The sequence below is a fragment of the Juglans regia genome, chromosome 13 (genome assembly GCF_001411555.2).
Source record: "Juglans regia cultivar Chandler chromosome 13, Walnut 2.0, whole genome shotgun sequence".
Taxonomy (NCBI): domain Eukaryota; kingdom Viridiplantae; phylum Streptophyta; class Magnoliopsida; order Fagales; family Juglandaceae; genus Juglans; species Juglans regia.
In genome coordinates this window covers 475,233-495,457 of record NC_049913.1, presented here as the reverse complement: position 1 = coordinate 495,457, position 20,225 = coordinate 475,233, and the positions used below count along the sequence as shown (strand labels likewise).

Here is a 20,225-nt window from a genome sequence, read left to right as displayed (position 1 = left end):
TGGACCTCTGTGCGTGTCTTCAGTTTGTTTGTCGGTTTTGGCCCATTTGTAATTTTCTATATTTTCTCCTTTAAATTTTAAATAAATAAATAAAATATTTTTCTTCCAACCACACTTGTTTTTCGTTTTGGGAATTTTCTATCGCACGTGGGAAAATGAAGAGGGTCTAGTTTGGTTACTCTTCGTAATATCTCATTATTATTTATTATTATTTAATATTTTTTTATTATTTTTATTACTATTCACAGAATATTTTAAAATACTTCACTACTCAAAACAACATTAGATCCTGTTTGGATAGTGAAAATATTTCATTTCATTATTACAATTTTTTCAAATTCTCAAATAAAATATAATAAATAATTCAAATTTTTTAAATCTCAAAATAATAATAATAATATTTTACTCAACTTTTAATTTTTATCTAAAATTATCATATCTCATATCACTATCCAAACCGCACCTTCAAGTGTCTTTCTTCTCTCAAGTGTTTACATAACAATGCCTGGTGTTTGCTTTCCTCTTAAGGGACTATTTCACTACTGTTCCTGATTTATTTAGGGCAGATTTGGAGCACAAGATAAAATACAAAATTCTATTCTCATCTCATCATTACATATTTTTCAAATTCTCATACAAAATATAATAAACAATTTAACTTTTTCAAATCTCAATATACATTTTTCAAATCTCAAAACAATAATAATATTAAAAAATAATATTTTAAATTTTAAAACAAAATACAAAATTCTCATCTAACCCCCGAAATCTGCCCTTTAAGCCAGTTTATATTCCAACGCTAGCAATATATTAAGTTCTTTTAAGAAACCAATAAGAGGACCAGCGAATAACGTTCTAATCTGAACAAGATTTTGCGTGCCTTGCCTCAATTGAAGCATTACAATTTCTCAATATGAAAATGATGCCTGCAAAAATGAGACCCAATTTTCATACACATGCTAAACCATTCCAATAATAATAATAATAATAATAATAATAAATCAATATAACCCATTACCCATAAAGACAAAATGTCCGTTGCTTGACAAAGAGGGCCATCTTTTTTAAAAAAACTCCTTTTACTTCAATTTCTCATAGACCATCATCAAGTATTATATCTAATGATGCCAGACGATTCTATTATATTGCCATCTAAACCAAACCCCATGGAAACGACAAAAACAAGATTATAAATAATAGGTCACTCAAAACCAAAATGGCTAGCAGACTCCAGTCTGTTTCAAACAAAATGAAGAGAAGCTCTACCAGGAATAAAATAAAAGAAAAAAGACCCCGACACAATAAAAGGCACAACTTTCTATCCAGCGATTGGGATCATCATTCACTTGAAGCATTTGGCATCCAGAAGAGGCTCTCCCTCGAAAGGCTCGTAATCTTCAATCATCTGATTGACACGCTCCTTTTGGGCTTCATCTGTGAGATCCACCTTCCTCCAATCGTAGAGCTCCATGTCATAGCACTCATTAAGCACAAATTGCGGAATTTCTTGCCCACGGAAAAGCCACAGCCCCTTCACCTTGAATGGTGGCTCTGAACCTATCACTAGCATCTTCCCAAAAGCATATTTGCGAGCTAGATCCATCCTCTGAAGAAATCCACCGACCTTATTCAGTGTTACAAAGGAAACAGTGTTTTCATCATCGTACTTGTAATCACAGAACCAGAGAGAGTATCCCTCAGGATCGTACATGTCCCAGAACCCTGCAGCAAAAATGAACCCAGGATTTAGAGAAACTTGTCCACACTGCAAATGACATGCAATTTCATATAACGAAACTCCCTGACTGATGGTGGTATACCTTTAATAGCAACCTCACGGAAATTGGTTTTTGTGTTTGAGTAAAGCCTCTTCCACTCATCCAGGATCATCTTACTTGGGGGCAGCAGATCTAGTGGGTTCTTAGGCTTGGGCTTTGGGGCCTCCTCCTCACCAGCTTCTGGTTTGGGCGTTGCCGGCTCCTCCTTTTTGGCTTCTTTCTTGGGTTCATCCTTGGGCTTTGCTTTAGCTGATTCCTTTGGATGAGAAGGTTTCTTTGCCGATGGAACAGGTGGAACAGACTCAGTCTGCTTCACCTCACCCAGAATCTTCTGGAAATTTGGTTGATGAACCAAGGTCCAGAAGTATCTCTCCACATGAGGGAACTCAGACGTAAAGCTCTTAGTCATGAGCCGGGTGAAACCAAAGTATAAGTTGCATGTCATAACAATATCAGCCAGGGTAACAGAATGCCCAACGAGGTACGTGTTGGAAGCAAGATGAGTGTTTAGAGCACCAAGAGCTCTCTTCAATGCAGAAATTGCAGCTTCCTCAGCCTTCATAAAAATAAAAATAAAAATAAATAAAGGCAGAGCATTGTTACGAGACAATGATGAAAATATATTTCTTTTAAGCACATTATAGATAGATATAACAAAAAGTGATGAATAAAAAAATGACACACCGGAGGAAGGTGTACAACATGTCCCATTCTAGGTCTAAACCAATACACGAGATTAGCGTCAATTTCCAATGATGCAAAATCAATCCACTGCTCTATATGGCCCTGAAAATTCAAGCACATATAACAATAAGCATAAAACACACAAAAAGAGAGGGAAATCGGCAGTAACAACAATTGTCTCACGTAATCAATATGGGAAGAACCATATAGAGGATTGTCAGCCTTCAGGCGAGTAACTGCATCAACAATTACAAATCCCATAAGTTCCAATATAACAACCTGGAGAGGATCCCCAAACTTGGGTGAGAGAAAAGTATTCAGTATTACCATAACGTGCTATAGCATTGCTCTCAAATACGGGACCATCAGGTGTTTCCAACACAGGAACCTAGTAGAATATCAGATTTAATGATTTAAACATCTACAAAACTTAACGTAAAGATCACTATAAATACTGCGGCATAGAAGTATACCTTCCCAATAGGGTTCATCTTGAGGAATTCAGGAGTTTTATTAGAGACACCCATCTCGAAATCTGGGACCAGTTCCACCTCCACACCAGTGTACTCCGCAGCAATGAGTGTCTTGTAAGCATTTTTGTTTGTCTTCCCAGCATGCAAGATCTGGAATGTACATCAAACAGCCCTATTAGCAGAGGAAGATAACTCCATATATATATATATTTTTTTTGATAAGTAAGAAATTATATTATTGATATGAATGAAATAGGCATAGGCCATGTACACAGGAAGTATACAATATTAAAAAATAATACACAGGAAGTATATGAAGATAACTCCATATACTCAATTAGAAAACAAAAAGATTGATCAGTTTTGAAGGGAAAGTGTATTCAAAGGGGGTTCTGCAAGTGCATATGCACACATGCGGATGTTCACAATAATCACCAGAAGCAGCAATGCAATTATATGGAACTCTAAACAAAGAATTCCAATTGTACTCAATGTAAATGCTAGTAACAGTTGCTGCAGCCGGCACTTCACACAGAGAGCTCAGTTTCATTTTAATCGTATCATAACACCAAAGGGTCTGGTTGTGATAGAGTGGTACGAACGCCTAATTGAAACGGTACATCAACAGCACTCTCAATGGAGATGCTAGCAACAGTGGCAAACGTCAACAGCGCTCTTATATTCTACGAAGTAAACATCTAATCAAACAATTAGGGTCAAATTAAGATTTTAGTTCCAAATTGCCCCAGAAAAAAAAAAAAAAAAAAAAAAAGAGAAATAATCAATAGTATAACAAAACTGTAATAATCAATCTCCACAACGATAACTATAACGAGAACATAAAAATAAATATGAAAGAACTAGAAGGAATCAGAATCGCGACCCAAAGCTCTGACTACTAGTGACAAGGCTAATGAAAACGAAATCAGAATTATGCATATTCACTAAGGGAGCCCATGAGTTCAGAATCAAAAGGGTAAGAATTTCATTAGACAACAATCTCCTTACCACTAAAAACCACAGAAACCCAATAACAGGCATATAATTTGCCTGTTATTAAAGAAGCAAAATCTAGAAAGAAGCAAAATTGAACTCACCAGAGCCATGGCTTCACGGCAAAACGTTTCCCACCGATCTCAGATCTGACCAATAGAAAGAATAAAAATTGAGATTAACAGTATCAAAGGACGCGTTTGACTCAAAAGGAAAACATTTTCCGGGGGGAGAGATAAACCTGTGATGCGAGTGGGGGTATCCCTGGAGCAGCTGCGAGAGTGAGATAAAAAAAAATATGAAGCAAAGTAGGGTTTTTGTAGTGGGGATCAAACAAAGATAGAAAGAAACAGCCTAAAATGGGTACGGATAGTGTCGGGTCTGGAGCTCCGTTTCGGTTTGTGTTCCAACTTCCAACTGGAGAAGAAAAAAGGCCCGTATTGTCTCTTTCGCTTAATACGGAATTTTTGGGCCTATGAGCCGAGCCATGGTTTTTTACCACGTTACCAAAAACACATAAGAGACAGGCATGCTGAAATAGATAACAATATTGAGGCAAAATCCAAGGAAAATAGATAAAAATAAACACTTTTTTATATCCGTTCATATAATTATGTTTTAAATTAAAAATATTTTTATAAAATGGTATTATTTTTTAAGTTATTTCATAATAATGCCAATAAATTGCTTAAAATATTAAAATTATTATAATAAGAGTTTATACATGTCACTTTCCCTATTTTGATACAGAAACACTTTCAACTTATCTCATCATATCTCATCATTATAATTTTTCTAAATTTTCATACAAATATAATAAGCAATTCAATTTTTTAAAATTTTAAAATAATAATAATATTAAAAAAATATTTAAATAATATTTTATTTATTTTATTTAAAATTATTTCATCTCACTAAACATTCATTTGAATTCCACAAAAAGAAATTATAAAATAATAATAATAAAAACACAGCGAAGAGAAGGCGCAAACAATAATTCAGGGGCGTTTGTGACATAAACCACAATCTTCAGTGGTAGTTTGGGTACATAATTGACAACGAAACCATCTCTGATTATTCTCAAGGCTCTTCTTCGACTCTTTGTTTCCAGCTGCTTCTTCTCTAGAGACCGATTCTTTCGGAAGAGTTTGTAATTATTTGTCAAGTTTTATTTTATTTTATTTTTTATTTTCTTACCGAGAAAAAAGAGACAAGCGAGAGATGGCGAGGAGAGTGGACGAGGAATACGATTATTTGTTCAAGGTGGTACTAATCGGCGATTTAGGTGTAGGGAAATCCAACCTCCTCTCTTGATTCACCCGCAACGAGTCAAGGTCTACCATTGGCGTCGAATTCGCCACCCGTACCCTTCAGGTTCTCTATCTCTCGCTCTTTCTCCCATATACACACTCACACACTTTTGCACACACACATAATTTGGATTCGAGTTTGCTTGAATGTTCAACTTCTCACTAACTATGGTAGATCTGAGTCCTGAAGTTTGGTTCTTGATTTGGAGCAATTCCGAAAGTTGATTATGTTTTTTCGAAAAAAATGAAACTCAACTAAGATGTTAGCGACCCTTAATTTCCTTCCCGATATTAAATTGTGTATAAATAGATACATGGTATTACACACCAATTTAACTTCAAAAAAAAAATGCAAATTTATGAACTCTTAAAGTTGGGTTTCTTGCCCTAGCAAAATGATTATTTGACGTGCTATAACCTAATAGATCATATATGATCATCACGCAGAGCATATATGATCTATATGCTCTGCTCATCCTGATATTTGATGAGCATGACATACCCCTAAAAAACTTAGTCCAACAGTATGTAGGACGAAATAGTTGGCCAGTAAAAAAGAAAAATTATATTTATTAGTCGGTAACTAATCAAAAAAAATTTATTAGCCGGTGTTAGGGGTGAAAAACTGACCCCTTGGTTCGGTTTTGTGCACAAACCGAAACCGACCGAAACTGATATTTTGGGGAAGAAAACCGGCCATGTAAGGGGTAAAACTGGCAATTACGGTTGTCGGCCAGTTCACGGTCGGTTTGGCGGTTTGTTGGAAATTAGTTGCATCTCTTTAAAAAAAAAAAAAAATTGCTCAAATGTGCCATTCAATCCAACCAGACAACCACAAAATTCAAAAATCCAGAAAATAGATATCGTAAACAACAAAATCATCTAACAATCCAAGAAATCGTAAACAATAGAATCATCTAACAATCCAAGAAAATAGTAAACAACATTATGAAAATAGAAATAACACTAGACAAAAAAAAAATTATCTGGAGAGTGGAGAGGACGAAATGAGGGGGACGGCTGAGGAAGCTGTCGATGCCGATGCTGCTGGAGAGTGGAGACTGGAGTGGAGGCGAGGGCTTGAAACGGAGGGACGTGGAGGGCTGCACAGCTGCGGATGCTGGAAGGGATGAGTCGCTGCGCTGCTGGAGATTGAGAGCAGTGAGAGGACTGAGTGTGAGGGTTGGAAACGACGAAATAAGGAGACTGAGAGTGAGGATGTTTAAACCCTAGGTAGTTTCCTTTTTTGGTTTTAAACTGCATAAGCAAAATGACCTGTTTCACTTGGAAACGACGTCGTTTTAGAATGCATTTTATATATATAAAAAAAAAAATTGGTTTAAGACATCAACCGGTTAAGCAGTTTTCTACTGGTTCGAATCAAGACTGAACCGGCCGACGTCGGTTTTAATAAAATTCCACCGTCCGCCGACCGGTTCCCTGCCGGTTTCGACCGGTTTCAAGATCGGCCGGCCAGTCTAAGTTGGTCCCGGTCGGTCCTTCGGTTTCTTGTACAACCCTAGCTGGTGTGAATAAAACGCCTAGTAAATGCTTGCATGACATAATTTGATTTGAAGAGAAATTTTAAAATTTGAATATTATAAATTAAATATTACTATTTAAGTGATGTGGATAATGTATTCTACACACTGGTTTAAGAATATAATAATTTAGTAAAAAATATTTGGTATTGTTGTATTAACTAAAAGTTACCATAAGAGTAACCCGACCCAAACCTTATATATGTGTGTGAGCGAATATATATATGGAGGAAAAATGATAATCATAAGCCTTTTAAAATTATCTTTTCAGCATCATCTGACTTGAAATCACATGATTTCCACATCAAGCGTGGATGACTAAAAGACTTTTGAATCGTATTTCTTTATATGTAAGTGGGTATGTATATGTCGGAAGAAGTGCACGTGTATTGTGTTTGAGTTGTCCCCTTATAATTATCAATACTTTCCTTTACTGATTCAATTTGGATAAGCATATAAAACACAATACAGGGTATCTTTGGATAAACATAAATGTTTAACAAGTATACGGGCTTTGTTAAGCCTGCGTTTATTTGTAGAAAAGGATTCCTAGGCGTGACGTAATTTTCATCTATGCTATTATAGGATTGGTGATGATCTCTACCCTCCTAGTTTCAGAATCAATGTGTGGAGCTGTTTGTATGCTTAATGGGGTTGGGTTCATGGACACCCATCACACCATTAGATGATAGTTTTCCCAAAAGCTAAGGATTGAATTAAAATAGACATATTTAACAGTTTCTGATATATCCATTTGGGAGTACAGTCAACAGTTTCTGAGATGAGATCAGTGTCTAGCAATTTTGTAACGGCAAATTGAAAACTATAGTAGCCATGCTTAACCACAACAGCTGCTGTTCTGCTGGATTGGCTGCCCCTTCATTTGAACAGTTCCTGTTGACTTGTTCGCAGTTGGTTGGTTACCCATTCTGCACAAAATCAAGACCAAAGACAATGAAAATTTGGTAAATTTTCTATACAGGTATCAAATTGAGGCATAAAAAAAAGGGACAAAAATGGAAAATCAGCAATCAAATATGGCAATCTACTACTACACCCTCATATGATATTTATGGTGGCTATTTATTTTATGGCTTCAATGATAGGAATTTACAATCGCAACATGTCTTTTATCCGGCTAAACACCAGACTTGGTGTAATGCAACCACATCATAATAATCGGATAAATCATCGGCCTTTTCGCCTGTGGGACGTGGCTCTGGCTCATAGAAATTGTTTGCACCCAATGCTTAAGGGCCTTGGTATCCCCTCCCTCCCCCAAGACCAAGCCTCTTACCACTTGAGCCAACCCCTAGGAGAAAATTGCAATCCAGATATTTATCAGCATGTTTAGAGTAATCATTTAAAATGGGAGTAAAACAAAACATAGATATGAATGACTCATCATACTATTAGGAACATTAGGGAGGTTTTATGTTTCAGATTCTGCATTTGCTGGTCGAAAGATCATATAATTTGTAAAAAGGGAAGCAGGAAAAAGGTCGATTGTTGTTTTACTTTTTCTTGATCTCGCCAGCCATGGTTAAGAAAGCTTGCTCCACATTGATTGAGTCTTTAGCACTTGTCTCAAGGAACAGGATTCCAAGCTCATCTGCAAATGCCTGCATTTCATTTAAGCACAGCGATAGAATGACGTCAAACCTGAATAAACAAAAAATCAATTTCATCATATTTTAAGACCTATATAACAACTTTTTAGTTTTCGGTAAGACCTATATAACACTCATGCATGCATGAAAGTTATTCTGCATAGTATATTACTAGAATAGTATCATAGGAAAGAGTCAATATCATATGGTGTGAGAGTTTCCATATGTCATTTACCTATAAAAAAAAAAGGTTTCCATGTCATCAACCCAAACACGGATCCTTGTCAATCCAACGTCTTGCAATCTATTAATGTTTGGTAAAATACTTCAAACTCCTTTGGGTTTAAGTGAAGATACAAAAACCATTGTGATTTCTCAATTTACATTTTAGTCTAAACCAGTGTGAGTTGTCCAAAATTAATGATCTTGCGCATATCATTTTATGCAAGTTAGGATTATGCTTCATTTAGATTGCGCGCACACACATTCACAACTTGAGGATTTTAGACCAGGTAAGTCTCTTATTAGGAGGGTGGGTTGTCAAGAACTCGGCCCTCAAAGAAAAGGATAGTCATTGATTTGAGAACAGAAAAGGGATAAATCTGAGCAATTTATAAGATGGCAATGTGGATAAGTGATAAGAACTTTGAAGATAATGCACCAAATTAAGAGCCCACACCACAAAAGTAACTACTAGAGGAATTGAATTTCCGTTGTCTTCAGATATTCTGAAAAATTAGATTGCTACCCACTCGGAATGCACTCAAGATTCATGACAAACATGTACATAGCATAGATATATAAATACACACATCGTGGATGTGGGTGCATGTGTCTTGTCAAGGGAAATTAAAAACATCAACTACAAAGTATGGAACATGTTTCATACATTTTTCAGAATTAAAAATGATATTTGTAAGCCTTTTAACCATCATCCTTTCATCGCCCTCTGATGTGACATCAAGTAATTGACATATAACTAAAAAATAACAAATGAGATGATCAAAGGATGATGGTTAAAAGGTTTACGAATAGCATTTCTCTTTCGGCAAAGACTGCAATTAACTTATAAATTATCAGGGCAGAAACTTAGCAGAAAAAAATGTAGTTCATACAATTTTAAAGTAATGGCAACTTGAGAAAACTATCATAATCCATACCTTCGCTGTTTGTGTGTCCACAACCTTGTTCTCGACCAAATCACACTTATTCCCTACTAGAAGCTTGCATACACTTTCATTTGCGCATCTGTCAATTTCATTCAACCACTGCTTGACATTGTTGAAACTCTCCATCTCAGTAACATCATAGACAATCTGTTGCAGTCTCAATACATGTTAGAATTCACAGGAAGGTAAGATAACAATAATGATTAGAAAAAAAAAACTATCTTAACCACATAAACCACAATGCAGCTTTTCAAATTAGGATACTGAAGTGCCCTAAATGGTTCTAAAATTTGAACATGTTGCAAAATCACGGCTCACAACATAGCCTCAAGTTGAACCATCTTTATATATATACATGGCTTTAACCAATAAAACTATAGAACATAACTGATTTTACAAAGTACTTTGCTGTCGAGAAAAGGGTAAATGTAAAATAGGAGTGTTGTAAAGCCTCAACAAAATCTACAAAAACAAGCATGATATTAACAAGTAACATTTTGTATAGTTAATCGAGAAGTTTTATTCGTAAGAAAAGAAGGCATAGCCTAAGTACACAAAAAGTATACATGAGAAGTACCTAACTTAACAAGTAACATGAAAAACCAAAAAGGCAAATACTCACATACTCAGCACTAAAAAATGGATGTAATACATAGTCTACTCAATTTAACTCAACTAAGCTCTCATCCAAACAAATGTGGATTATTTTATATCACTCAACCCTCTCTAGGATTCTAGGGCCATGTATAAGATATGATAATAGTTTTTTGCAGACTATCAACCTACCACAACACTCTATATGGGATTCGAAATTACCACATAAAAAAAGACTATGACGGTAAAGTATTACTTAAGTTACTTACCCAGCCTCTTTGATCTCAACAAATTCAATGTTTTCCAACATGGCCGTATATCCTCTCAGAAAGATAAATTGGCATTGTCCTACTCGTGTTATAATGAGATGATATTATTGTACATTAACGCAACCCACAATATGCCCACTAACTAGTTAAATAGCCTCAAACACCATTCTAGTCATAGTAGTGAAACAACAGATGTGAGAACAAGATAACAAATGAAAATGAGTCTTTATCCCATTAAGTCGGGTATAGTTTGCATACTAAACATACTAATTCGTGAATTTTATTTCAGTGTTTAGTTAAAAATTTAACCCATTTTAGAGACCAAAATATTTATAGAAAAAACAATCAGAATATAGTCTGGAAATATTAATCGTTTATGATTCTACATGATATACAAGCTTAACCTTTACAACCCGAACTTAAGAAAACTAAACGCCAAGAAATTTAATAAGAATATACTCCAGAAATAACAACCAAGAATTCCAACATGACCTCAAATACGTGTGAACCAATACCATGTGATCCCTTACTATGTTATGTTCAAAAGTGATCGGAACCAAGTTTCTCATACAAAAAGAAAAGATACAAGAATTGTTACAATTATTCCATGGGCTCCTCGGTAATAACTACTTGTAATTGTCCTGAACCACTCCTGTCCAGCAGTATCCCACTAAAAGTACAGGAAAAGAAACATAAGATCAATTAGAATGTGGAAAGACATTACTTACACTTCATAGATACCATAAAATGATGCATGGCTCCTGTTTTGTTATCAGCGAATTACCCTTAACATTTTTCTTGATTGGCACCGGGTGTCTGGGAACAACGTCCCAACTAATCCCGGGGGTGCACAGGCCCTCAGCAAGGAGTTTTCTGCAAGTGCACCTCAATTAATTCAAGGGGAAAATCCCCCAGTCTGATAACTCCTAGAGATTGTTTGCACCCAAGGGGATTTGAACCTTAGATTTAGGGGGAGCATACCCCCAAGCCCAAGGCCCAAGGCGAATTACCCTTAACATAAAAATGTGTGTTTCAAGTAAAACAAGAAGAGGAGGTACTGTTCAGCAGAAAACTGATTCATATTATTTTAATTGCTCGATTAAGGATACAGGCATTCGGGGGCATAGAAATCAGATTGTGCACTCACACCAATTTCTATTGAATTGGTTTTCCTATTCCATAAAAAGCAACACACATCAAAGGAAAAATATGAATGTTATAAATCTTTTTTTTTATAGGTAAAAACACTACATAATATGAATGTTATAAATCTTCCATTTGGAATATAGAAGCAAGCAACTATTTTAGGACCACATTCTTATTGCTCCATATATTTCATATTTAATGACCAAGGAGCATGAGCATATAAACATGGGATTAGGTCTCCAATGAGATCTCTAGTTTGTGTTTCAGATTTTTAGCATTTGTTTCAGTAGGGTTACTTTAGAAACCCCATACAAGCACGGGCCAGATGTATGGTCACTTAACTTGAAAAGCCAGCTCAGATTATTTGTAGGTTTAAGCACACATCTTAGGGAACAAGCATATTAGGTTGTACTAGTTTCTAGGCCTTCCTAAGATGGCCTATGAATTTGGTTGGAGGGTGGAATCTTTGTTGGCCTCAATTCTTTTTGTAAGGCTTTGGATTAGGGTTATCTCTCTCCTTCTTGCTTGTTTGTTCTTTGTGATAAACCATTCAATCTTGCTGCATCTTATATCCCCTCTTGGGATCAAGATTTCGCATTGGAATAACTATTCATGATTCTGAGGAAGGGTTTCTCAATAAAATACATGTCTAGATACGTTGACAAGCAAGCATGAAAATAATTATCTAAGCATGTGACCCAATTACAAATTCAGAAACTCATAAAAATTTCAATTAAAATAGCGATATAAACCAAAACCGAAGTGAATTAACACACCCGCATCAAACCTTGACAACTATTCAGGATAAACCAGAACAATTCCACAGCACTGCCTAACCATCAAATCAAATCAATATACTTTTTTTTTTTATTGGCATCGGGTGTCCAGGAACAACATCCCGACTAATCCCGGAGGTGCACAGCCCTCGGGTAATTCAAGGGGCAAATCAAATCAAGATACTTGAAGCTTAAGAAAATAACAAGACTCACAATCTGCAGCTTGATTGTCTTTCCATCCAGCTCCACAGTTCTGATTTTCTGATGCATCACCACAAATTTTTAAGCAATAAACCATACGCAAAGAAAGAAAATATACACACCCAGAACACGCGCGCACGCACTTACAAAATCAACTCCAACGGTACTTATGTAGCTGTCAACATAGGAATCACCCTGAAAATAAATAATAAATTTCAAACTAACTTTCTTCATTATTATCCAAAAATCGACCTAAAAGAAGAATTGATTAATCCACTATTATCGAAATAACCAAAGTCAACATAAAAAGAAAAAGAAACGACGTAAAGAAATAAATTGCAAGTCTAACAGAGTCAGCACACAGCGAATCTGAGGAGCAAACAAGATTTTCCCACAGAGGAGTCCCCGATTAGCAAAAGCTTGAACAAATAATCGCTGAGAAAAGAGAAAAACAAAATGAAGGAAGAAATTTAAAAGATAGAAGTAAAAAAAAGGTAGGTGGGTGCGTATTTGTAAATGCAGGTGGTGGGAATGGAAGAGGAGTCAGCACACCGTGAATCTGAGGAGCAAACAAGATTTTCCCACAGAGGAGTCCCCGATTAGCAAAAGCTTGAACAAATAATCGCTGAGAAAAGAGAAAACAAAATGAAGGAAGAAATTTAAAAGATAGAAGTAAAAAAAAGGTAGGTGGGTGCGTTTTTGTAAATGCAGGTGGTGGGAATGGAAGAGAGAGTTAGGGAAAGAGGCGTTTGGAGAGAAGGAAAATTGGACATACTAGTCGTTTGCTCATGATTGTTTGTTTGGCTGGGATCGAAACGGCAATTGGAAAATTGTTCGGAACCTCTCTCTCTCTCTCTCATCTCACAACGGGAAAGTAAAGTGGCGAGGGGCCTCACCTCTCTCTCGAGTGCATTTACTTCGTCGTCGTGCACCCCACCCAATATTCTTTTCTTCCGATTTTCTATAGAAAAATTTGATATGATTTGTTAAAAATAAAAAATAAAAATTTTGATATGATAAAAAGAGCTATCTTTGCAGCTTGCCACGTGGTCCAATCAAAACCAAGCTCCGCTAAACCCTACTTCTCTTCCTCCTTCTTCAACCTCCGTCATTTATACGCGTTGTCGAAAAGCGGCTGATACCAAGGAAACCATTACTCTCTCGCTGGCTTTTCTTCTCCGCCGCCAAAATTTGCCCGTGTCTCCGCGCAATGCCCTTAGCGTATCGCTTCTGAACCAAAGGTACAAAGGCACTCTAGTCACTATTTTCGACCTCTTTTTCCTCTTATGTGGTTGATTACTGTGGTTTTCACAGCGAATCAAGTCAAATATCATTTAGGGTTTTAATATTCTCTATTTTAAGAAATATTGGAATTCAGATGGTTCGATGTCATATTTATTTAACGACATATGAAAACCCTTATGCTATTTTTTCTTTGCAGTTTCCGTCAGCAGTGCAACATGGCATCAGAGGGTGGGAAAAGCTTTGCTAGGAGGGATCGTCTCCTACAGATTGAGCGTGATGTTCGAGAATGGTGGGAGAAAGAAGATATTTTCAGGTCTGAATCTCGTGAGAAACTTCCTGAACCAGGCGAGAAGTTCTTTGGAAATTTCCCTTATCCTTACATGAATGGGTATTTGCATCTCGGACATGCATTCTCCCTCTCAAAGTTAGAATTTGCTGCTGCTTACCATAGACTAAGAGGTGCCAATGTGCTACTGCCTTTTGCTTTCCACTGCACCGGCATGCCCATCAAGGCTTCGGCTGATAAACTTGCACGCGAAATCCAACAATTTGGGGATCCACCTTCTTTTCCCCTTGAATTGGATGGGGAAGTAGACACCCCACAAGAAGCTGAGGATTCAAGTGGAGGTGCACCACCGGATAAGTTTAAGGGCAAGAAGTCCAAGGCTACGTCAAAGTCAAGTGGTCAGGCATTCCAGTGGGAGATCATGCGTAGTTTTGGCCTCTCCGATAGTGAGATATCCAAGTTTCAGAATCCATATAATTGGTTGACCTACTTTCCCCCATTAGCCAGGGATGATCTTAAAGCTTTTGGCTTGGGTTGTGACTGGAGACGCTCTTTTATCACTACAGACATGAACCCGTTTTATGATTCCTTTGTGAGGTGGCAGATGAGGAAGTTGAAATCCATGGGGAAGATTGTCAAAGATGTCAGATACACCATATTTTCTCCTTTAGATGGCCAGCCCTGTGCAGATCATGATAGGGCAACTGGTGAAGGAGTTCAGCCTCAAGAATACACACTGATCAAGATGGAATTGACGTCGCCTTTTCCCCCTAAACTAGGAGTGTTGGAGGGGAGAAGAGTTTTCTTGGCGGCTGCAACTTTGAGACCTGAGACTATGTATGGGCAAACAAACGCATGGGTATTGCCTGAGGGGAAGTATGGAGCCTTTGAAATTAATGACACAGAAGTCTTTATTCTCACACAAAGAGCTGCCCTTAACCTTTCCTATCAAAACTACTCTAGAATCCCGGAGAAACCTACATGCTTAGTTGAGCTGACTGGTTTTGATTTGATTGGCCTCCCGTTAAGGTCTCCCCTTTCGTTCAATGAAATCATATATGCCCTTCCCATGTTGACCATCCTAACAGACAAAGGTACTGGGATTGTCACTAGTGTACCCAGTGACGCCCCTGACGATTATATGGCCTTGCATGATTTAAAATCGAAACCAGCTCTCAGGGCAAAGTACGGTGTGAAGGATGAATGGGTATTGCCCTTCGAGATTATTCCCATCATCAACATTCCAGAATTTGGAGATAGGGCTGCAGAAAAGATTTGCATCGATATGAAAATCAAAAGCCAGAATGAGAAGGAAAAGCTTGCAGAAGCCAAGAAGTTGACATACTTGAAAGGATTTACAGAGGGAACAATGCTTGTTGGTGAATTTGCAGGGGGGAGAGTCCAGGAAGCAAAGCCATTAGTGAGGAGCAAACTTTTGGAGATGGGCCTTGGAATTATATATAGTGAACCCGAGAAGAGGGTGATATCAAGGTCTGGGGATGAATGTATTGTGGCACTTACAGATCAATGGTACATCACATACGGGGAACCAGAATGGAAGAAATTGGCAGAGGAGTGCCTGTCCACCATGAATCTATTTTCTGATGAGACACGGCATGGCTTTGAGCACACTTTGGACTGGCTGAATCAGTGGGCTTGTTCCCGATCTTTTGGCCTTGGCACTCGCATCCCATGGGATGAACAATATCTTGTTGAGTCACTGTCTGATTCCACTATTTACATGGCTTATTACACCATAGCTCACCTCTTACAGAATGGGGACATATATGGATCCAGTACATCTCCTATAAAGCCTGAACAAATGACTGATGAGGTCTGGGATTTTATTTTCTGTGCTGGCTCATTTCCAAAATCATCTGATATCTCTTCGGATATTCTCAATAAGATGAAGCAGGAGTTTGAATACTGGTACCCGTATGATCTTCGAGTGTCTGGTAAGGATCTCATCCAGAATCATCTGACCTTCTCCATCTACAACCACACAGCAATCATGTCCAAGAATCACTGGCCTCGTGGATTTAGATGCAATGGGCACATTATGCTCAATTCTGAGAAGATGTCGAAGTCTACTGGAAATTTCAGGACATTGCGCCAGGCAATTGAGGAATTCTCTGCTGATGCCACACGATTCTCTTTGGCTGATGCCGGTGATGGTGTTGATGATGCAAATTTTGTATTTGAAACTGCCAATGCTGCTATCCTACGACTTACTAAAGAGATTGCGTGGATGGAAGAAGTTCTGGCAGCAGAATCTTCTTTGAGAACAGGTCCCCCATCTTCTTTTGCTGATCAGGTGTTTGCAAATGAGATAAACATTGCTGTCAAATTGACTGAGCAGAATTACCGGGATTACATGTTTCGAGAAGCTCTCAAGACCGGCTTTTATGATCTTCAGGCAGCCAGGGATGAGTACAGATTCTCATGCGGTGCTGGAGGGATGAACCGCAATTTGGTGTGGCGTTTTATGGATGTGCAGACACGGCTTATCACTCCAATCTGTCCTCACTATGGGGAGTATGTTTGGAGGAAGCTTTTGAATGGTAATGGATTTGCTGTGAAGGCTGGATGGCCTGTTGCAGATCCTCCAAGTCTAACTCTCAAGAGTGCCAACAAGTATTTGCAAGACTCAATTGTTTTGATGAGAAAGCTGCTTCAGAAACAAATATTAGGTTCGAAGAAAGCCAATAAGAAGGGCACACCAGTCACATCATTGACTGAAGATAACAAGCTAACGGGGTTGATATATGTGAATGAGCAATTCGATGGATGGAAAGCAGAGTGCTTGATGATATTGCAAAGCAAATTTGACAGCAAGACTCGTACTTTTAGTCCAGATGGTGAGATACTAGAGGCACTGAAGAAAAGCTCTGTTGGTCAGGATGCAAATTTCAAGCAAACCCAAAAGCTGTGTATGCCTTTCTTGAGGTTCAAGAAGGATGAGGCAGTTGCACTTGGGGCTCAGGCTTTGGATTTGAGGTTACCATTTGGAGAGATTGAGGTTCTTCAAGAAAACTTGGACCTGATTAAGAGACAAATTGGTCTTGAAGAGGTGGAGATTTTATCTGCAACTATACCTGATGCTCTTGCTAAAGCTGGTCCTCTTGTTTCACTGTTAAATCAAAACCCTCCATCCCCTGGAAATCCAACTGCCATCTTCTTGCCTAGGTAAAACAATTTATGTGCATTTTAGTAGTTTCACTTGATTAAATATTTTCATTAACATGGATCTAATCACCAATTGTCTTGTGATATGATGGATTTTCATCTGCCCTTTTTGGCTTTTTCTTTGTTTTGCCTTTATTTCTTCAAGCATTCCCTCCACTTTATTTTTATGGTCACGGATAGAGGAAAGAAAATAAGTTAGTTGCGTCCCTCGCAAGGAATTCATATTTCAATTATTATTTTTTTGCTGTCCATGTTCTTAGCAATTGTGAAGGAGACTTTTATGTTTTAATAAATTGTGGAGTCAAAGAATACTACAAGTTGACAACATTTAATGGAGAGCATCTGTTCTAGCAATCCAGTTCCAAAATATAGTGTGAAATTAAATGGTGTCAACTTCTTTATGTTAATAAATTGTGGAGTGAAGAATATGAAAAGTTGATAACATGTTACGGAGAACTCTATTCTTGCAATTAAGTCTCAAAATCTTGATGTGAAATGGGTACTTGGTGTCAACTTTTAGCTCGTGCTCCATCCTTTTTACTTCCACTATTATTAGTTTTGCTGTTTACAGCTTTTCTGTCCATCTAAAGTTTTTCAAATGAATCCTTTTGCACCAATCTGACTGATGTTTGAACTTATGCTTCCCTATTTACTCAAGTGCTTAATAGGGTCTGGTTGCCAGATCAGAGATGGACAACTTAGTAGTGGGTGAGAACTGCTGGAATGATGAGCATAAATATGGTTTTGCTTTTTCACACTCCTGAAATTCATCAGATTTCACTTTGTTGCTGTAACCATCTCTAGTTTCCTTAACCATCAGTTTTCATCAGATTGCATCTCCTCCCCCTTGCTAGGAGTGGAGGGTGAAGTTATGACTCGAAACTGCCAGGTTCTCTGAGTGGTTTTGACCAATTAAAAGAAAAGTGAACCTGCTTGATTTCTGTTTAATTCTATGTTTTTACCCAAATGGTAATAGCAGTAGTACTCTTTTTTAACTTTGTTTTTATCTCAGTGGTGTGATGAAATTCTTTTCCTTTCTTCTGTGTATTAATAGGTCATAGGAAACACCCGGTTTGGAAATTTGGCATAAACAATAACTGTTTGCATGTTGGGGGAGCTGATGCTCTTGCTTTACGGGTTGCTTTGAGGGGAGCACAGACGACCCAGAAGGCCTTTACAAGAGGTTGTCGTGAATTGTGCCCTAAAAGGGTTTTGGAGAAGTTGTGCTACAAATAGAACAAACCGCATTGAGTTGGTGAAGAACATGTCTTACCGTTCTTTTGATAATAAACAAGCTATTTAACTTCTTTTTTTTTTTTTGGTCTCTTGGGCTGTTGTTGAAATTGGCTTTGATTGTTAATTTTTCCGTGTAGAACTTTGATTTATTGATCGACTCCTAATGTTCTCTCATAATCCCATAGATTTATAAAATTCAATAAAATGAAAGTGGACGCAAGAATCCAGAAAAGGAGAGTAGAAGTGTATATCAGCCTAAGAGGTTCTTCAGAATTTGTCCCAGTTGCACGGCAAACATGACTTCCGTTTTGTCCTCAAACAAATGTCCCAAAAAGGACCAAGATGGCATAGGTAATAACAATACATGGGAAAGAATAATTATTCAGGGCAAAACGGCCTGTCCATGTCATCTCTGTGACTCGGAATACAGAAGTGCCTTAACCTGCCTACTTGTTTCTTAAGGTACCCATAACAGAGAAATGCCTTGGAGAACTTATCCTCCACCTCCCTATTCACATCATGCACAAACACCTCTGTTTCTCCATCTTCCCTATTCCTTGCCATCATCCCTGCTGTATAGATGGCAGTCATTCTTCCAGGTGCCTCCTCATAATAGCCTGTTGGTGCATCAACCATTATCAGATCCCATTTTGTTTCATACACTTCACTAGGCAAACCTTTCAAAGCAAGTTGGCACATAGAATATCTAGGATCACCGAGTGCTGTGCACTCAGGTCCCTGGCCAACCTCCATGAGATGATTGGCCTGGTTCACCTTGCTATCGTATGTCACATGATATGACTCCAGTGTGGGAAACCTGCGTCTGATTTGCTGTATCCATGCCTCGTCTTCTTCTATGAAAATTGTGCGCCCACCATAGTTGAGTGCAGTCCACATAAGGCTGTCATGGCCTAGGCCAAAAACTAAGAAGTTGCAGGGTGATTTCTTTTCTAAAACTCTTGCTGTCACTGAGATCTCTTTGAGTGTTTGTTGTGGGGTGATGGTTGAGGTTGAGTAGTGGATGAGCGCTTGTGCTAGGGTGGGTGGGATCTTGGTGCAACTTGAGCACTTCACAACAGCAACATCTGAAACATTTGTTATGACATTTTGTGAAGTGAGAGATTCGCTCTGGTTGGAAGTTGGGAAACCTGATCTTAGCACAAAGAGGAGGAAGAACGCGATAAAGACACCAAGGAGGAGGAACTTAAGGCTGAGGAAAGGATGGGATTTAGGCCTCATTTCTTTTTTCTAGCTGTTTTAAAGGAGAAACTAGTGAGAACTTGTTTCTGTTGAATTTGGTTTTGGAATTGGAATTAGAATTGGAGGAAAGGATAGAAGGTATGAAGCTTCGGGTGCCGTGGATGGACATAAAGTTATATTTCAGTTTTTTAGTTGTACTGTGATGCTTGGGCATGAAGGGAAGGAAGATTGGATAATTGATGAAGACAAGAGAGCTGCTAAAATTTTGGATGAAGCAAAACAGTGGTTGGTGGATCAGCCAAGTTAGGTGAAGTTGTGCTGACAATTCTTTATCTATCTGCAATTAATTAATTTGTTGGTTAATCGATTGCGAAGTTGTGTTTCAGGGGCTTCTTCTTGAGTTTGGAGGAGTTGGTAGATCTCTCAGGTTATGTTGGTTACGATATTTTGACGATACTTGCATGCAGAAGCGAGCTTGGCCATGTTGAGAGGAGATTTGAATAAGACAGCATGCCTTGGATGGATAAG

General features: G+C 37.9%; 4 protein-coding genes across 4 annotated transcripts; 1 reads left to right on the top strand and 3 right to left on the bottom strand.

Moving 5' to 3' along the window:
* Positions 1-1,105: 1,105 nt before the first annotated feature.
* LOC108988927 (elongation factor 1-gamma) lies at positions 1,106-4,294 on the bottom strand. Its single transcript, XM_018962329.2, has 8 exons — positions 4,170-4,294; positions 4,033-4,077; positions 2,936-3,085; positions 2,790-2,850; positions 2,646-2,698; positions 2,463-2,564; positions 1,821-2,334; positions 1,106-1,722 (listed from the first exon to the last, which is right to left on the bottom strand). The coding sequence occupies exons 2-8, from the start codon at positions 4,039-4,041 to the stop codon at positions 1,343-1,345; spliced, it is 1,269 nt and encodes a 422-aa protein (XP_018817874.1). The 5' UTR covers positions 4,042-4,077; positions 4,170-4,294; the 3' UTR covers positions 1,106-1,342.
* A 3,177-nt stretch (positions 4,295-7,471) lies between these two features.
* Positions 7,472-13,143, bottom strand: LOC108988861 (ras-related protein RABD1-like; the record flags this gene model as incomplete). Its single annotated transcript, XM_018962243.1, has 8 exons — positions 7,472-7,708; positions 8,298-8,401; positions 9,550-9,705; positions 11,020-11,091; positions 12,557-12,604; positions 12,692-12,739; positions 12,907-12,979; positions 13,097-13,143. Coding segments are annotated over 8 exons (639 nt in total), but the record flags the coding sequence as incomplete, so codon positions are not given.
* A 507-nt stretch (positions 13,144-13,650) lies between these two features.
* Positions 13,651-18,661, top strand: LOC108988877 (leucine--tRNA ligase, cytoplasmic). Its single transcript, XM_018962260.2, has 3 exons — positions 13,651-13,785; positions 13,986-17,261; positions 18,316-18,661. The coding sequence occupies exons 2-3, from the start codon at positions 14,005-14,007 to the stop codon at positions 18,320-18,322; spliced, it is 3,264 nt and encodes a 1,087-aa protein (XP_018817805.1). The 5' UTR covers positions 13,651-13,785; positions 13,986-14,004; the 3' UTR covers positions 18,323-18,661.
* On the bottom strand, positions 18,569-19,926 carry LOC108988878 (glucuronoxylan 4-O-methyltransferase 1). Its single transcript, XM_018962261.2, has one exon. It carries the CDS (start codon positions 19,734-19,736, stop codon positions 18,876-18,878), a length of 861 nt encoding a protein of 286 aa, XP_018817806.1. The 5' UTR covers positions 19,737-19,926; the 3' UTR covers positions 18,569-18,875.
* Between the last annotated feature and the right edge of the window lie 299 nt (positions 19,927-20,225).

Coding starts and splice junctions, on each gene's coding strand:
- LOC108988927 (XM_018962329.2), bottom strand. Junction 2,699..2,789: donor CAATGCTATAGCACGTTATG/GTAATACTGAAT, acceptor TTGTTGATGCAG/TTACTCGCCTGAAGGCTGAC. Junction 2,335..2,462: donor ATGTTGTACACCTTCCTCCG/GTGTGTCATTTT, acceptor ATTTTTATGAAG/GCTGAGGAAGCTGCAATTTC.
- LOC108988877 (XM_018962260.2), top strand. CDS start 14,005: ATGGCATCAGAGGGTGGGAAAAGCTTTGCTAGGAGGGATCGTCTCCTA.
- LOC108988878 (XM_018962261.2), bottom strand. CDS start 19,736: ATGAGGCCTAAATCCCATCCTTTCCTCAGCCTTAAGTTCCTCCTCCTT.